The following is a 17362-nucleotide window of genomic DNA, read 5'->3' as shown; positions in this document are numbered from 1 at the left end:
ATACATTTTATGTTGTCTACCACAATAATAAGTAATCTTACTTTGAATAGCGGACAAAATAAATGATGGAAATAGACAAATTTTAAAAATTTAGGGCTATATTGTCTATCACTGCAGATATCATCTAACACAGAGCAAAAAAATTGTTTGTAAATAAGACACTCCTATTTTATAAGTTCCAAAAAACAAAATGACTAGAAAACTCAGGCAATCAAATAAGCATAGAGCATGTCTTCCTGTTGTGCCCACTCCCAAAACATCTTCCACATTTCGTCACTTTTTTTTTCTTTCTGAAACATATAGTGCACAAAGGTCAGAAATTAGTAGTTATTGCTATAGGTAATGTCAGTTGGAAAGATAAGACTGCCAATTTAGCATACTTACGCGGTGGACTTCTCCTTTGGAAGGAATACGAGCTTTCTTAGGCCTCCCACAACCCCAAACTGTTCTAGGAGGATTTACATCACCATTAGCGACCTCCTCCGGAATGTCTGAATCCTTCTCATTTGGGACTGGCATAACAAGGCTTTCATACTTTTTCATCCATGCTCCAACAAAGTAACAAACATCAATAAGTAAGTATTCATCAACTCCCTGAACTCGACAAGCAGACAACGCATGACAACAAGGGATTTTGAGGACATCAAAAACCCTAAAACTACAAGTTTTCCTCTCCAAATCAACAATGAAGACACAACCATTGCCATTGTTAACTTGGTAAATCCAGTTACTAACAGATAAGACACCGCAGTCTTTTGACTCTTTAAGATGGTCTAAAAGCAATTCTTCTATTTCCAGAGTACACTTACTCTTAGTTTTACTTGCTAATGTCCTCCTACACCAGAACCACCTCATTAACATTGCCCTTATGAATTCAACCATTGACACAATCGGATAGTCGACAGCCTTTTTCATTGCTGCGTTGAGTGACTCTGAAATGTTGCTACTCATTATATTGTACCTCATCCCAGGGAAGTGGGAAAGTGTCCAATGTGGCAAACCAATTTCCATAAGATAATCCACACATTTCTAATTACGCTGCTCTATTTCTCTCCACCAATACCGAAAATCACCTACGGTATATGCACGTGCTGCTTTAGAAACTACTCCAGCTAGTCCTTCGCAACCGAAATTATGCTTCACATTCTGAAAGAGGTAGACTGTACAAGTTGCATGATGCGCAAGTGGGTAAACTTTCGCAAAGGCAGAATATATAGCTGCATGTCGGTGAGACACAAAGACAAGATTTTTCTCGTCAGGTACAAACTTTTGCTGGTTTCTGAAAAACCATGCCCAACCAGCATCATTCTCTTTCTCAATAACACCAAATCCAAGAGGATAGATCTGCATATTCCCGTCTTGTCCACTAGCTGCCACCAAACATCCTTTATACTTGCCTTCCATTGTCGTTCCATCTATCACTATAACCTTCCGCAGATACTTATAACCGGCGATAGAAGCCCCAAAAGCAAAGAATCGATATTTAAACAGTGTTTTACCCGACTTTTTGTCCACAGTTGTGTGCATATCGCTAATAGTTCCTGGATTGGTTTTCTTTACCAAGTGGAAATAAATTGCCAAAAAAACGGTAGTTGTCTTCCTTACTCCCACGTGCAGCCTCAATAGCTAGTTCCTTCGTGTTCCAAGCTTTCATATAAGTTATGGTAACGTTGAGCTCTTCCAAAACCATACTAGGCAATTGACACGCCCTAAGACCTTTTTCCCATTGGCAAATTTCAACTGCAAAAGATCGGCTAATATCTGCGCTGATGCCTTCTCACCATATCTAGACCTGCATGAAACATCACAGTTGTGTTTCAACGTCATGGTTTTAATTTCTAAATTTTGCGAATTTCGGTGAGTTGTTGCATAGTCCGCCACCCACAGTTCTTATCTATGCAACTAACAATAACCCTCCCTTTGTCTGACTTCCCAATTCTAAACGTGAAAATCCTTTTCAAAGCATAAACAACCAAAGTATTTATGAGTTCCTTCTTATTAGCAAATACTCGCCTAACATAAATTGCATCATTTCCTCTTTTCAGGTCCATGTTCCTCTCTTTGCTGGGTGCACCACGCATATTATCATGAAATAGTGGTGCATCTTCCAACAATAATGGGTCCTCCCCATTTATGACACCCGCCCCTTCCATTAGTCTTAATCCTGTTGCTTGCTTGTTGTTTGATTCGTTCTTGTGTTGCTCTGTTTTTCTAGCATTGCTCTGTTTTCCAGATTATTCTAGCTCGACCCTGTACTCGACCTACACTCGGTCGAGTGCTTGCTCGAGTTCATCCCCAGAATTCTTATTTATGATTTGTGATTGTCATGTTTCATTCCTGTTTCATTTTAGTTGCATTCATTTAGTTTTCAGTTCATTACCTGTCTTGCATTAGTTCATTAGTAGTAGTTCCTACTTCTGTTCTTGCTTCATTACTGTTACAATCATTCAGTTTTATTTGCATCTAGTTCTTAGTTCTTGTAGTTTATTTTCTGCATTTTACATTTCCATCTTAGGATTGTTAGTGACAAACAATCTTCACATTTGTCTTAACTTAGATTCATATGCTTATCTTAATTGTTCACAAACACTCATTTAGGATTGATACCTCTTATACTGCAACAGCATAAGGGGAATTGAAACACCCATCCATCATTCCATTCATATCTCACCATTGCATACATTCATCATCATTCACCACCATAATAAATACTTGTTTCAATTTGGCGTCGTTGCCCATTTGAGTGTGTTTTTGTGACATTTAGGATCCATATTAGTCTAAGATTAAGTTCGTTTATACACTTGAATCTTCTGTTGTTGGGTTGAAGTTCCATTTCAGGTACCACTCGACCAGTCACTCGACCAAGCAGTGATCGAGCACTTGATCGAGCCAGAAGCCGTGAACATTTGGACACCACTTCCCAGTCAACTTGAACCCCCAGACGAGCCTGAGCTCAATTGTGAACCTGTTCGAGTCTGTACTTGCGTTTGTTGATGCACACAAGGTCTAAGGGGAAAGATAATCTTCAAAGGCCTATTGACAACATACATAGGAAGCCAAAGGGTTTGGGAAATCAGAGAAGAAGGGTAGTTCAAGTTCAGCAAGAGGATTCAGTGATCATGGAGCAACAAGCTAACCATGAGCAGAGACCTAGGCACATTGGTGCTGGAGATGCACCCAACACCCACAACCAAAGGGCTGGAATTGTGCCTCCAACTGTAGCAAACAACAACTTTGAGATCAAGAGTAGATTGATCTCCATGATTCAAGCTAACAAGTTCCATGGGTTGCCAATGGAGGATCCACTAGATCACCTTGATGAGTTTGACAGAATTTGTGGTCTTACAAAGATCAATGGAGTGAGTGAAGATGGATTCAAGTTGAGGCTCTTCCCATTCTCACTTGGAGATAAGGCACACCTTTGGGAGAAGACTCTTCCTACTGGAGCAATAACCACATGGGATGATTGCAAGAAGGCTTCCTTAGCCAAATTCTTCTCCAATGCAAGGACTGCTAGGTTGAGGAATGAGATTTCTGGGTTTGCTCAAAGAAACAATGAAAGCTTTTGTGAAGCATGGGAGAGGTTCAAAGGATTTCAGACTCAATGTCCTCATCATGGCTTCAGTAATGAGTCACTCTTGAGTACATTGTATAGAGGAGTACTTCCCAAGATAAGGATGTTGCTTGACACAGCTGCTAATGGCAACTTCCTCAACAAGAATGTGGAAGAAGACTGGGAATTAGTTGAGAATCTTGTTCAGTCAGATGGCAACTATAATGAGGACTATGGCAGAACCATAAGGAGTTCCTCAACTGATCAAGAGGACAAGTACAAGAAGGACTTGAAGATGGTCAATGAGAAGCTTGACAAGATCCTTCTTAGCCAACAAAAGTCTATTCACTTCATTGGTGAAGAAGAGGTTCCAGTTCAAGAGGGGGAGACTTAGTTTGCTGAGTTGTGCTACATGCAAAATCAGGGAGGATTCAAGGGCTACAACAAAGGGGGTTTCAAGAACAACAATCTCTCTTATAGGAGTACCAATGTGGCTAATCCTCAAGACGAAGTCTATCCACCTCAACAGCCTCAACAGCAACAAAACTACATCCCCAAACAACAACATCAAGTGTTCCAGCCTCAGTTGTGTCCCCCACCAGGGTTTCAGACTAACCAAGGCCAAGAACAAGACTTAAGAGCAATGATGCAACAATTGTTGATTAGGCAAACACAAGGAAAGATTGAGGAAGCCAAGCAGTTTGCTGAGTTGAACCAAAGGTTAACATCATAGTACAATGATCTGAATATGAAGTTTGAGGGTCTCAATTCAAGAGTGAAGTATATGGAGAGTAACATAGCCTCTACTTCAGCTCCAAAACCCAACCAACTCCCTGGAAAAGCTGTCCAAAATCCAAGGGAGTTCACAGCCAAAGCCATTCAATTTCAAGAGGAAGAAGTCACTGAGGACAGTGAAGTCCAAGTTTGGGGGAATTCATTAGTTACTGAAGCCCCAAGTGACGTTTGTGCAAAGCAACAGGAGCTCGCATACGAACTCGACCAGGAACTCGAGCAGCCACTCGACCGAGTGCATGCTCGAGTGGTCGATCGAGCTGGAGACTCCGAAGCTGTCAAGCCTGCTAAGTACATTCCTCCTGCCTACAAGCCTCCATTACCATTCACTGGGCGTTTCAAAGCACAGAAAATTAAGGAGCTTAGGGAAATCATTGAGAAAAAGGAGATGTTGGCTAAGCAACAAGAGGAATAAAGGGTTTTGAAGGAAGAAGCTTTGGTTGAGAAAAAGGAACAAGTGTCAGCCATTCAAGAGATCATCATAGCTTACCAAGAAGAGGAGAGAGGACCTGCCTTGGAACAGTATGAACCATATCCTCTCTATAGAAATTTTTTGCTTGATTTGTCAAGGAAGAAGGCTCAAGCTCAAGATGAGAAAGATCTTGAGAACCTTGGAGGAGTGATCATCCCACTTAAGCTTAAGGATCCAGGGCCATTCTATCTGCCTTGCACCATCAGTTACCTTCACTACAATCAATGCCTTTGTGATTTGGGAGCTTCAACAAGTGTGATGCCATACTCCATAGCTCAAAAGCTTGGGAGAACTGATTTCAAATCCACTAACCTCCATGTGTGCCTAGCTGATGGGACAAATAGAGAGGTAGTTGGAAGGTTGGAGAATGTCCCACTCAAGATAGGGAAGGCAAGGGTTCACACTGATTTTGTGGTCATAGAGATGGACAAGGAGCCTGAAGATCCAATCTTATTAGGGAGACCATTCTTAGCCACTGTTGGAGCACTTATTGATGTCAAGGAAGGTCTTGTGACCTTGAACATTGCTGAGGATACAGTCATGAAGTTCAACATCTATAACCCAACCAACCTTCCTACCATTGATGATCAACCCTTCACTATCAAGGAGAGAGTTGATCATGAGGTTTTCAAGGATGAAGGAGATCCTAAGGCTGAGCTCCTACTTCAAGAGGATTCTGTGGAGAAGCTTAAGAGGTCAGTTCAAGAGCTGTCTAGTATGGTTGAGGATCTCCAAGTTAAGCTGAACAAGAGGTCTTTGAGGAAAGCAAGACCTAGGCTCAAAATCAAGAAGAAGTATGGTTTGTGTGCTAAGGGTGAGGTGATCAAGGATCAACTTCACAGTGACAAAGAGGTTCCAGGGAGGATTTCATCACCTCCTTGGTATCTAGATCAAGTCTAAAAAGAAACCAAAGTCAAGCTTAGTGACTTTAAACAAGCTCACTAGGGAGGAAGTCCCTAAGGTATCCTTTGTAAATATGCTTTAATTTCTTAGTAGTTTTGATGTGTTTTCTTTTATGTTTTTGTTGGATAGGCCTTTTAGTGAGAATGTAGTTGGTTAAGGAGAGATGTGGACTTGGAGAAGAAGACTCGCAGGCCCACTCGACCAGGCCACGAGAGGTACTCGGCCGAGCTGGATACTAATTGAGGCCCATTCGATTCCCATTCTTCTAGAATGATCGAGTGGAGGGAAGAACAAGGAAAAAAATTTTGAAATTTCAAAATTGGTCAAGGAGCTCGACCACGTGCTGGTCGAGTGTGGGGTCGAGTGGCAGCCAAAAGCAGGTCAAAGATTCCCAATTCAAATTTGAATGGTATGGACGCTCCACCCTTGTCTCCTTGTCCCCTTAGCTTTTTTATATAGTCCTTGCACGATCCTATACCTCTCACATTCTCTCATTTGCTCAAAACATTTAAATTCAAGCTTTAAAATCTCTTTCAAAGTTCATCTCTTGCTCAAGCTTTGTTCTTTCAAGTTTTTGGGTCACTAACCTATTGACTTTGAGCTTTGAGTCTATTTCCTTCAGTTTCTTTTGAAAATGTCTTCCAAGATAACCAAGAAGTCTCACCAAACCGCTGCAAGCTCCATGGAACGTCGTGATGCTAACCTTGAATCAAGAGGTGAAGCTGGGAGAGTCACTCGACGGACCACTCGATCGACCACTCGACCGTGTGGCGGTTCGAGCAGCCGGTCGAGCCAGGTGCCGCGTCCAAGGAGAGAGCTAGTTGAGGAAGATCCTGAGAGGACCGAAAGTGAGGAGGAAAGAGAGCCTACTCTCAATGAGTTTATGAGGAGACACAAGGCCAAGGGGAAGAGGCCAGCTGTTGAAGTTGAGCAAGAGGAGAGTGATGAGAGTGAGGAAGAAAGTGAAGAAGAAGAATTGATGGATGATGGAGAAGCTGAGTCTTGTGGGCTGTCAAAGAGGCAGCTTTATGATGCTTTCATGAGGATGGAGTTCCTGGGAACTAGATATCCTCACAAGGAGACCATGGAGAAGCTTGCTATTGATGAGGATGTGGAATATCTCTTTGAGAAGAGCAATCTCACCAAGTTTATGGGTCTTTGCATGGAGGGCTACAAAGAGGAGAGTTGTGAGTTCCTTGCCACTGTCAAGCTGCATACATATGCAAGGAAAGACCCTGAGGTTGGAGCTGGCCACATTTCCTTCACTATCAAAGGAAAGAAGCATGAGCTTTCAATGAAAAAGATAGCCAATGTGTTTGGTTTTGAGGTTGGGAGCAATAGGAGTTTGATGGTTCCAAGAGAAGAGTTGTATGCTGTGTGGGAAACCATTGGAGACAACAAGCTCTACTCATCCTCCAACTCCAAGAGCTCAAGGATAAGGAGCCCAGTCCTAAGGTACTTCCACAAGGCTCTTGCCAACACCTTCTTTGCAAGGAAGGAAACTGGGAACATCAATGAGGGAGAGTTAAAGATGATTGATTTGGCTCTTAATGGAGTGATCTTTCAAGCAAGGAATTGTGCCATCATTCTTGGGAGCACAGTGGAGACTGATCTAGGAATGGTGCTCATTGACCACATGATTCAATTGAGAAGTTGGGTAGGAAAGTTGGAGAACAAAGGGTCAAGAGGAGCACTTACCATTGGAGGCATCATCACTCCAATCCTTCAAGCTGCTAAAGTTCCACTTAGAGGAGAAAGTGTTTCACCAAGATGGATTGACTCAAGCTACCTCACTTCTACTCTCATCCTAGCCAAGGAGATGCATCAAGGGAACCACATCTTCAACTTTGAGCTTCCAACACTTGGGAAAAAGCAATTCATATTGCCTAACCAAGAGCTCACCACCATTCAAGAAGGAGCCAACATTGATTTTTGGCCAGCTGAGGAGCATTGGTTTGATGGAGTAGTTCAACCTGGAGTTGAGGAAGCTGGGAATGCACAAGTAGCTGATGGAGAGGAGCAGTTCTACTTTGAAGACTATGAGCCCAACCCAAGAGATAGTAGAGGAGTGAGGGAAAATGCCAAGAGGTTAACTCTTTTGCAAAAGTGGGGCAAGTGGAATGGGAAGAGGTTTGATAAGCTGAAGAAGAAGGTGACCAACATGGCTAAGTCTATCAAAGGCTTAAAGAAGGAGATTGCTGAGCTGAAGAGTGGAAACTCATCTCCTAGCCATTCAAGCCCTTTGAGGAGAAGTAGCTCAACTAGAGCACTTTCAAGGGTTGCGAATCCTGTGGAATCAGATAGGGCTTCAATGTATGAGCCAAATCAGAGGAAGAGGAGCTCAAGTACCCGAGAACAACAATTTTCGAGGCACTCGACTGGGTCACTCGAGCACCCACTCAACCGAGCACCTCCAATGCACTCGGCCGAGTACCAGCCCAGATCACCCTATGGTTTCCCACCTCCAGCTGCTTATCTAGGTTATCCAAGTTACCCTCCCATCCCACCTCAGTACTACATGGATCCAGCTCTCTACCAGCAGTTTTTCCAGCAGCAAGGTCAACAATTTGACACTCGCGGTCCAGCTCGACCCCCCCCCCACTCGGACACGTACTCGACCGAGTGCCGGTCGATCTCCATCGTCGAGCTGCCCCAAAGCCCATCTCTAAGTCACCAACAAGACCCCAACTACTCCTATGACAGCATGCAGATGGATGTGGACAACTTCTTCCACAATCCCTAAGGTACCACTATCACCTTCACTTGTAAATATCATTGCATTTCATATTGTGTTTTGTTTTGTTTTTAGTCTTGAATCCTCTTACAAATTTCTTTCACACAGAGGACTGTGTGATTTAAGTTTGGGGGAGGGTTTGAGATAGCATTTGACATTGTGTTTTGTGTTCTTATTTCAAATTTTTATCATCATCATGTTAGCACTTGCATAAGCATCTAAGGCATAGAAAAACCATAAAAATTTGAAAAATTTTGAAAAAAATCTTCAATAAAAAGAGTGTTCATGTAGTTTGCATTGCATATTAGGATCTTGTTTAGCATGTTTCATGTAGAATTGTATAATATTTGCATTAGGGATCTATGATGAGTATTTCCTTGTTAGCTAGCTTATTCACTAGACTAGGATCAATGCCCAAGTTATTAGTACTTTGATGCTAGTTGAGTAGTTAGAAGCATAAGATTGAACCAAGCCTTGAATTCTTGCATTGCATTTGGTCTAAATTGAAGCATGTTGAGATTTGAAACCATTTCCTATTTATAAGAACCTAATATTGACTTTTAATTATCAATGTGTGCATTGTTTTAAACTCATGGATACCATATACATACTTGGATCATCTTTCTCCTTTTTACCACTCTTGTTGATCCAAGTAGCTGATTAAATTATTAAGATCAGTTCCCCTACCCCTAAACCAAACCTTCTTTCAAGCTTTGTTGATTCTTGAGTGTGTGAGGCCTATTTTTGGGATTGAGTTTGGTAGAAAGTGTTAGGTTTGAACTGACAAGAGTAAGACCTTGTGTAGTTCTAGTTTGCATTTTTCAAACTAGATAGGACTAGGTGGTTCACTTGTTGGGTTTGGGACTTGGCTGTTATAAAAAGAAATGAAAGAAAAGAGAAAGAAAAAGGGTAGAGTCTTTAAGAGGAGATTGTGTTTAAGCAAAAGTCTAGTGAAAGGATGGGAAGTAAAATGTTGTTTAAGATGGTTCTAGTTAAGGAAAAGAAAAGAAAGAAAATAAAAAGTTTAGCAAAATGCTTATATGTCTTAAGAATAAGAAGAAAAGAGAACCATAGCAAATAAGTAAGAATCCCCCATCCCACTAGAAAGATCAAATAAGAAAACATCTCCTAAGACTTGAAAACCAAAAGAGAAAAAGGGTTAAAGAGAAAAGAAGAAGTAAAGGATAGCACTAGGATCATTTGGGTTTAGATTGCTAGGATAAACACTTTGGGTGCCTTTGGGTAGACAAGGTTTTATTCTTGTATGTGTCTAGGTGTTCTTACCTTTAGCATTCTTCTAAAGCTCAATCCATTTTCATGAGAGAATCTTAATATTGACAAGCCCCACTCTAAAAAGAGACCATCATTGTCTCAAAACCCTTTATTACCAAGCCAAATGAGTTTAAGCATTGCATAGAATTGATTCATGTTCTTGTTTAATGAATGTTAAAGGAAATGGTTGATTTTAATGCATGTGGATATCTAAGGCTCAAATCAATAAAGGTTGTGAAATGCTTGTCTAAAGTCTTAAATTCCAGCTCATTCAACTTGAATCATAGTATTAGTAACTTGGACATTGATTCTAGATGGTCTTTTTGCAAGCTTTAGGAGCTGAGATCCCATTTTTAAACCTCACTTACCTTCTTATGTCTTGCTTATTTGCTTGAGGGCAAGCAAAGACTGAGTTTGGGGGTGTTGATGTTCATATATTTTACCTTGTTTTCCCTTAGTTTATTCACATCTTTTGCATCTTTTGCTATCCATCTTAACCATTATTGCATAGCTTTAGGACCAATAATGCATTAGAGTTTAGTTGCATTGCATTTGCATCTTTTCATGCATAAACAGGTGATTTTGGAGCTTAAGGAGCATGGAAGCAATGGAGAAGAGATGTTAAGCAATCATGAGGAGGAAACAAGGGAGTTAAGGCTGAAGAACCAAGGTCCAGAGTCCAACTCGACCGCACACTCAACCAGACACCCGACTGTGTGCTGAGGAGGACTCGACCGAGTGGAGATTGCACGAGAGAAGCCAGCTCGACCAGCCACTCGACCGAGCACTGGTCGAGTTGACCGAGCCGTTGACTACTTTGACTTTTTGTATTTTTAGGGCTTCCACTCCCCTCCTATATAAAGCCTTGTACCTGCAGCCACCAAAAGAGTCCAGCTTTTTAGATATTCTCAAAACCTAGTTTTATCCTTTTGGAATTATTCCTTTTGCACTTTTATTTTTCTTAGATTTTGTACTTGAAAAAGACTAAATTCCTCAATATTGTTAGTTTCATAACTTTCTTAATATTGAGAATTTGAGTTTGATTCTTTCATTAATATTGAAGATCTTTGTTTCATCTTTCTGATAATGCAAGTTTCAATATTTTCTGGGTTTTTTACTTTGTTCATCATGTATTGTTGTGAGTAGTTTCCTTAGGATCTTGAGGATGGGTTAGGATAGGCTTTGTTTGAGGTTTGTTTGCTTTGGTCAAGCTTGATTGTTGTAGATCTCTTCTAGGGTAGATGTTCTTAATGCTGATCCTATATCTGAGAGGGTAGGATATGATCTTAAGCTTCTTAGCATCACACCAATGTTTAAGAGGCATAGATAAGGCTAGATCTAGAGCTTACCATCTTGCTTGCTAAGAGATTAGAGGTTTTTCTTGGTATGAGACATATTGCTTAATGTCTGCTTGTGTAGATTCTTTACTTTGTGAGAACAAGTCTAGAGATGCATAGGTTTGATTGATTCTTGCCATGAGAGTGGAAGAAGCTTGTCTTAGATTAATGTGTCTAGAGATTAGCTTAAAGCTTTGCTTGAGATTTGTTGGCCAAAGTGTGATAGCCTCATTCATTAGTCTAGCCCATGAATCCCTCCTCAAGGCCTTCTTTGTTTATTGATATCTTAGTCTTAATCCTGTTGCTTGCTTGTTGTTTGATTCGTTCTTGTGTTGCTCTGTTTTTCTAGCATTGCTCTGTTTTCCGGATTATTCTAGCTCGACCCTGTACTCGACCTACACTCGGTCGAGTGCTTGCTCGAGTTCATCCCCAGAATTCTTGTTTATGATTTGTGATTGTCATGTTTCATTCCTGTTTCATTTTAGTTGCATTCATTTAGTTTTCAGTTCATTACCTGTCTTGCATTAGTTCATTAGTAGTAGTTCCTACTTCTGTTCTTGCTTCATTACTGTTACAATCATTCAGTTTCATTTGCATCTAGTTCTTAGTTCTTGTAGTTTATTTTCTGCATTTTACATTTCCATCTTAGGATTGTTAGTGACAAACAATCTTCACATTTGTCTTAACTTAGATTCATATGCATATCTTAATTGTTCACAAACACTCATTTAGGATTGATACCTCTTATACTGCAACAGCATAAGGGGAATTGAAACACCCATCCATCATTCCATTCATATATCACCATTGCATACATTCATCATCATTCACCACCATAATAAATACTTGTTTCATCCACTCTTCCATCTCATCCTGCTCGATCGAGTACCCAAACCAACTCGGCCGAGTGCCTGTTCGAGTAGGGGGTCGAGTTGTGGGGCGAGTTGTCCCAATTAGCATCAGTTTCTCCTCAGGCATTGAATCATCGATTGGAATCTCCTCCTTTATCCTCATCCTGGACAAATGATCAGCTACTCCATTCTCTATCCCCTTTTTATCCACTATTTCCATGTCAAACTTTTGGAGAAGCAAAATCCATCTCAACAACTTTGGTTTTGTATCCTTCTTTGAGTAGATGTGCCTCAAAGCAGCATGATCAGTGTACACAATTACCTTAGACCCTACTAAGTAGCTTCTGAATTTTTCAAAGGCAAATACCACTACTAGGAGCTCTTTCTCTGTTGTTGAATATCTTCCTTGTGTTTCATCCAAGGTTCTACTTGCATAGTGAATCACATGCAGCCTCTTATCATTTTCTGTCCTAGGACTGCTCCTACTGCAAAGTCTGAAGCATCACACATAATCTCAAATGGAAAATCCCAGTTTGAAGCTTGGACTATTGGAGCTGAAATCAAAGTAGCCTTTATTTCCTTGAAAGCTTTCAAGCAATCTTCATCAACACTCTCCTTACAAAGAAACCTTGTCAATGGCCTAGCTATCTTTGAGAAGTCCTTGATGAATCTTCTATAAAACCCAGCATGACCAAGAAAGCTTCTTATGTCCTTGACTGTTTTTGGTGGTTGAAGTCGAACCATGACTTCTATCTTTGCCTTATCAACCTCAATACCCTTTTCTGAAATCTTCTGTCCAAGAACTATCCCTTCTTCAACCATGAAGTGACACTTCTTCCAGTTCAAAACTAGATTTGTCTCCTCACATCTCTTTAAAACCCTGCACAAATTAGCAAGACAAGAAGAAAAGGAGTCTCCATAGACAGAGAAGTCATCCATAAAAACTTCAACAACATCCTCAATGAGATCAGAGAAGATAGACATCATGCATCTTTGAAAAGTTTCTAGTGCATTACATAATCCAAATGGCATTCTTCTATAGGCAAAAGTACCATATGGACATGTGAATGTTGTCTTCTCTTGATCATTAGATGAATAGAAATTTGGAAAAATCCAGAATATCCATCCAAGAAACAGTAGTGAGTGTGATTAGCTAGTCTTTTTAACATTTGATCAATGAAAGGAAGAGGAAAATGATATTTCCTAGTAGCTGAATTAAGCTTTCTATAATCAATGCACATTCTATGTCCTGTAATGGTTCTAGTGGGAATTAACTCATCATGATCATTCTTTACTACAGTAATTCCTCCTTTTTTAGGGACACAATGAACTGGTGAAACACAAGTACTATCAGAGATAGGATAAATTACACCAGCATCGAGCAACTTAAGAATCTTCTTTTTGACTACTTCTTTTAGGTTGGGGTTTAACCTTCTTTGAGGTTCAATGCTAGAGTAGGATTCATTTTCAAGATGGATTCTATGCATGCAGAGACTAGGTGAAAGTCCTTGAATGCCATCCAAAGTATAACCAATAGCTTTTCTATACTTCCTTAACTCAACAACTAGCAAATCAAGTTCTTTCTTACTCCACTTAGCATTTACTATCACATGATAAGTAGAGTTCTCACCTAGAAAAACGTATCTTAGCCCAGATGGGAGAGGTTTCAGCTCTACTTTTGGTGCTTTCAGTTCAGACCAGTCATCTGTGGAGGACTCGGCAGTCCACTCGGTCGAATGATTTTGGTGCTCGGTCGAGTGTGTGCTCGAGTGGGTGGTCAAGCTATCCATATTTGCTATTTGAACTTACCAGACTTCCTCTCTTTGTGCAGGTAATCCCTCAAAAACCTCTGGATGGTCTGATTCTCTACAAGAGTCCAATATCTCCTCATAAGCCTTGGTTTCTTTATGAATGAATCCTTCCTCCCCACTTTTGGTTAAAGCAGTTTTAAGGTGATCTTGTTCTGCTAGTCCTTCCATCAATTCTCCTGATAATTTGTCCATCTCTTCAATCCAAAAGACTTGCCCTCCAATGGTTGGTTTCTTCATAGCCTCCACAATGTCAAATGTCATTTTGTGGTCCTCTCCCAAGTTAAGATCAATCTTCCCTTGTCTCACATCAATTATTGCTCCTGCTGTAGCTAGGAAAGGTCTCCCTAATATCAAAGGGTATTTTGGTTCTTCATCCATTTCCAAGACTACAAAGTCTGTTGGGACTTCCACTGCTCCAACTCTAACTGGTAGATCCTCCAAAACATCATGTGGTAGTCTTATTGATCTATCAGCTAAGATCAAGGATATATTGCATGACTTGTACCTTGTAAACCCTAGGCGCTTAGCAACTGATAGAGGCATTAGGCTTACGGAAGCTCCCAAATTACAAAAGCATCTGTTGAAGGTTAAAGGGCCTATAGAGCAAGGTAGAGTGAAGGAACCAAGATCTCTTAGCTTTTGAGGATTCACTTGCTTTTGGATGATAGCACTGCACTCATGGCTAAGAATCACCATTCCTTGAACTTCTTTGATCCTTTCCATCACAGCATCTTTCAAGAATTTCTGGTAAGGAGGAATCATCAAAAAGGCATCTATTAGAGGCATCCTAAGCTCAATCTCTCTAACTTGTTTATCAAACAATGCCTTGTATTTTTCAACATCTGCTTCTTAAATCTTCCTGGGAAAGGTAGTGGAGGCTTGTAAGGAGGAGGAATGAACCAGACTTCTTTTTCTTTAGAAGTAACTGGCTTAATTTTCTCCTGAGAGGCTGCTCGATCGGGTGCTCGATCACACACTCGGTCGAGTGAGTGGTCGAGTGGTGGGTCGAGTTCGATGACGTTTTCATTCTGAGTTTCTTCTTGTTGAAAACCCTCCCCTTCTTGAACACCACTGTCCTCAGTGTCAGGTAATGCCCCCTCTCTTGTTGGTAGAACCCTGCCACTGCGTAGATTGATAGCATGAGCAGATTCTAGAGAGTGCATAATGGCCTTGCCTTTGTTGTTGTCTTGCATTGGGGCAGAGGCTAGTTGATTCTCCATGGTCACAATCCTGGAAGTCAGTGTGTCAAACTTGGCATGGATTTCACTGTAGATATCTGCTATCCTCCTGTTCAACTCAGCAAATCTATTTGCTGCCTCAATCTTTCCTTGTGTTTGCCCAATCAACAACTGTTGCATCATAGCTCTTAAGTCTTGTTCTTGGCCTTGGTTAGTCTGAAACCCTGGTGGGGGACACAACTGAGGCTGGAACACTTGATGTTGTTGTTTGGGGACATAATTGTTTTGTTGTTGAGGCTGTTGAGGTGGATAGACTTGGTCTTGTGGATTAGCTACATTGGTGCTTCTATAGGAGAGGTTATTGTTCTTGAACCCTCCTTGGTTGTAGCCTTTCAATCCACCCTAGTTTTGCATATAATAGAGCTCAGCAAACTCATTCTCCCCCTCTTGAACTTGAACCTCTTCTTCACCAATGAAGTGAAGGGACTTTTGTTGGCTAAGAAGGATCTTGTCAAGCTTCTCATTGACCATCTTCAAATCCTTCTTGTATTTGTCCTCTTGGTCAGTGGAGGTGGACCTAATGGTTCTGCATAGTCCTCATTGTAATTGCCATCTGACTGAGCAAGGTTCTCAACTAATTCCCATCCTTCTTCCACATTCTTGTTGAGGAAGTTGCCATTAGAAGCTGTGTCAAGAAGCATCCTGATCTTGGGAAGCACTCCTCTATACAAGGTGCTTAGGAGGGACTCATTGCTGAAGCCATGGTGAGGACACTGAGTCTGAAATCCTTTGAACCTCTCCCAAACTTCACAAAAGCTCTCATTGTTTCTTTGAGCAAACCCAGAAATTTCATTCCTCAATCTAGTAGTCCTTGCATTTGAGAAGAATTTTACCAAGAAAGCATTCTTGCAAGCATCGCATGTGGTTATTGCTCCAGTAGGAAGAGTCTTTTCCCAAAGGTGAGCCTTATCTCCAAGTGAGAATGGGAAGAGCCTCAACTTGAATCCATCTTCACTCACTCCATTAATCTTTGTAAGACCACAAATTCTATCAAATTCATCAAGGTGGTCTAGGGGATTCTCCATTGGCAATCCATGGAATTTGTTGGCTTGGATCATGGAGATCAGTCCACTCTTGATTTCAATGTTGTTGTTTGGTACTGTGGGAGGCACAATGCCAGCTCTCTGGTTGTGGGTATTGGGTGCATCTCCAGCACCAATGTTCCTTGGTCTTGGAACTGGATCTTATTGCTCCATTACCACTTGATCTCCTTGCTGTTCTTGAACTACTCTTCTTTGCTTATGTCTCAAACCTTTTTGCAGTCTGTGGATGTTGTCAATAGGCCTTTGAAGATTGTCTTTCCCCTTTGACCTTGTGTGCATCAACAAACTAAGGTACTGACTCGAACAGGTGCACGGTCAAGCGCAGGCTCGAGTGAGTGGTCGAGTCGACTGGGAACTGGTGTCTATTTAGATACGCTGTCTGACTCGATCAAGTGCTCGATCACTACTCGGTCGAGTGGTGGTCGAGTGGGTGGTCGAGTGGGTGGTCGAGTGGGTACCTAAAACTCAAGACAGCCAAGCAAAAGAAGATTCGAGTTCAGCAACTTCACAAGTGGATAAACGAACTTAATCTTAGACTAATAATGATCCTAAATGTCACAAAAACACTCTCAAATGGGCAACGGCGCCAAATTGAAGCAAGATATATTTGTGGTATGGATGATGAATGTATGGAATGGGGAGCTATGAAATGAATGGATGGCAGGGTAGTTTAATTCCCCTTATGCAGTTGCAGTATAAGAGGTGTCAATCCAATCTGAGAGTTGTGAACAATCAAGATGTGTATATGAGCCTAAGTTAAGCCAAGTATGCAAAGGATGTTTGTCACTAACAATCCTATTGATGAAATGTAAAGAGCAGAAGGTAAAGCTACTAGAACTAGATGCTAAATGTAAATGGAACAGAATGATTATGACTAATATGAAGCTAGAACAAAAATAGAAACTATACTAATGAACTAATGCAAGACAAGTAATGAACAGGACACTAAGAGAATGCAACAGAAATGCAACTAGAATGAAACAAGAGATAAGACAGGACAACTACAAATCATAAACAAGAGTTCTGGGGATGAACTCGAGCAAGCACTCGATCGACTGTAGATCGAGTGCAGGGTCTAGCTGGACAAATCCGTGAAACAGAGCAATACAAGAAAAACAGAGGAATACAAGAAAAACAGAGCAATACACAAGCGAATCAAACAACGATCAAACAGCAGGATTAAGACTTAAAAATCAATAAACAAGGAAGGCCTTGAGGAGAGATTCATGGGCTGGACTAATGAATGAGGTCATCTAACTTGGTCAACAAATCTCAAGCAAACTTTGAGCTAATCTCTAGACATATATTTCTAAGACTAGTTTAATCCACTCTCATGGCAAGAAACAATCAAACCTA

General features: G+C 40.9%; 1 protein-coding gene and 2 non-coding genes across 3 annotated transcripts; 1 reads left to right on the top strand and 2 right to left on the bottom strand.

Moving 5' to 3' along the window:
• Positions 1 to 203: 203 nt before the first annotated feature.
• On the bottom strand, positions 204 to 951 carry LOC104759743 (uncharacterized). The gene is made up of 2 exons (XM_010482634.1): positions 385 to 951; positions 204 to 290 (listed from the first exon to the last, which is right to left on the bottom strand). The coding sequence occupies exons 1-2, from the start codon at positions 949 to 951 to the stop codon at positions 204 to 206; spliced, it is 654 nt and encodes a 217-aa protein (XP_010480936.1).
• A 2564-nt stretch (positions 952 to 3515) lies between these two features.
• LOC147924347 (small nucleolar RNA R71) lies at positions 3516 to 3622 on the bottom strand. Its single transcript, XR_015588050.1, has one exon. It is a non-coding gene; the product is annotated as a small nucleolar RNA R71 (small nucleolar RNA).
• A 12037-nt stretch (positions 3623 to 15659) lies between these two features.
• Positions 15660 to 15766, top strand: LOC147924346 (small nucleolar RNA R71). Its single transcript, XR_015587904.1, has one exon. It is a non-coding gene; the product is annotated as a small nucleolar RNA R71 (small nucleolar RNA).
• The last annotated feature ends 1596 nt before the right edge of the window (positions 15767 to 17362 follow it).

This window comes from Camelina sativa, chromosome 17 (genome assembly GCF_030686135.1).
Source record: "Camelina sativa cultivar CO46 ecotype springtype chromosome 17, ASM3068613v1".
Taxonomy (NCBI): domain Eukaryota; kingdom Viridiplantae; phylum Streptophyta; class Magnoliopsida; order Brassicales; family Brassicaceae; genus Camelina; species Camelina sativa.
This window is presented reverse-complemented; position numbering and strand designations above follow the sequence as displayed.

Excerpts from the sequence above, each read along its gene's own strand:
- LOC104759743 (XM_010482634.1), bottom strand. The coding sequence starts at position 951 with ATGAGTAGCAACATTTCAGAGTCACTCAACGCAGCAATGAAAAAGGCT. Across the intron at positions 291-384 it reads CCAAAGGAGAAGTCCACCGC|AAAGAAAAAAAAAGTGACGA; the intron begins GTAAGTATGCTA and ends TATATGTTTCAG.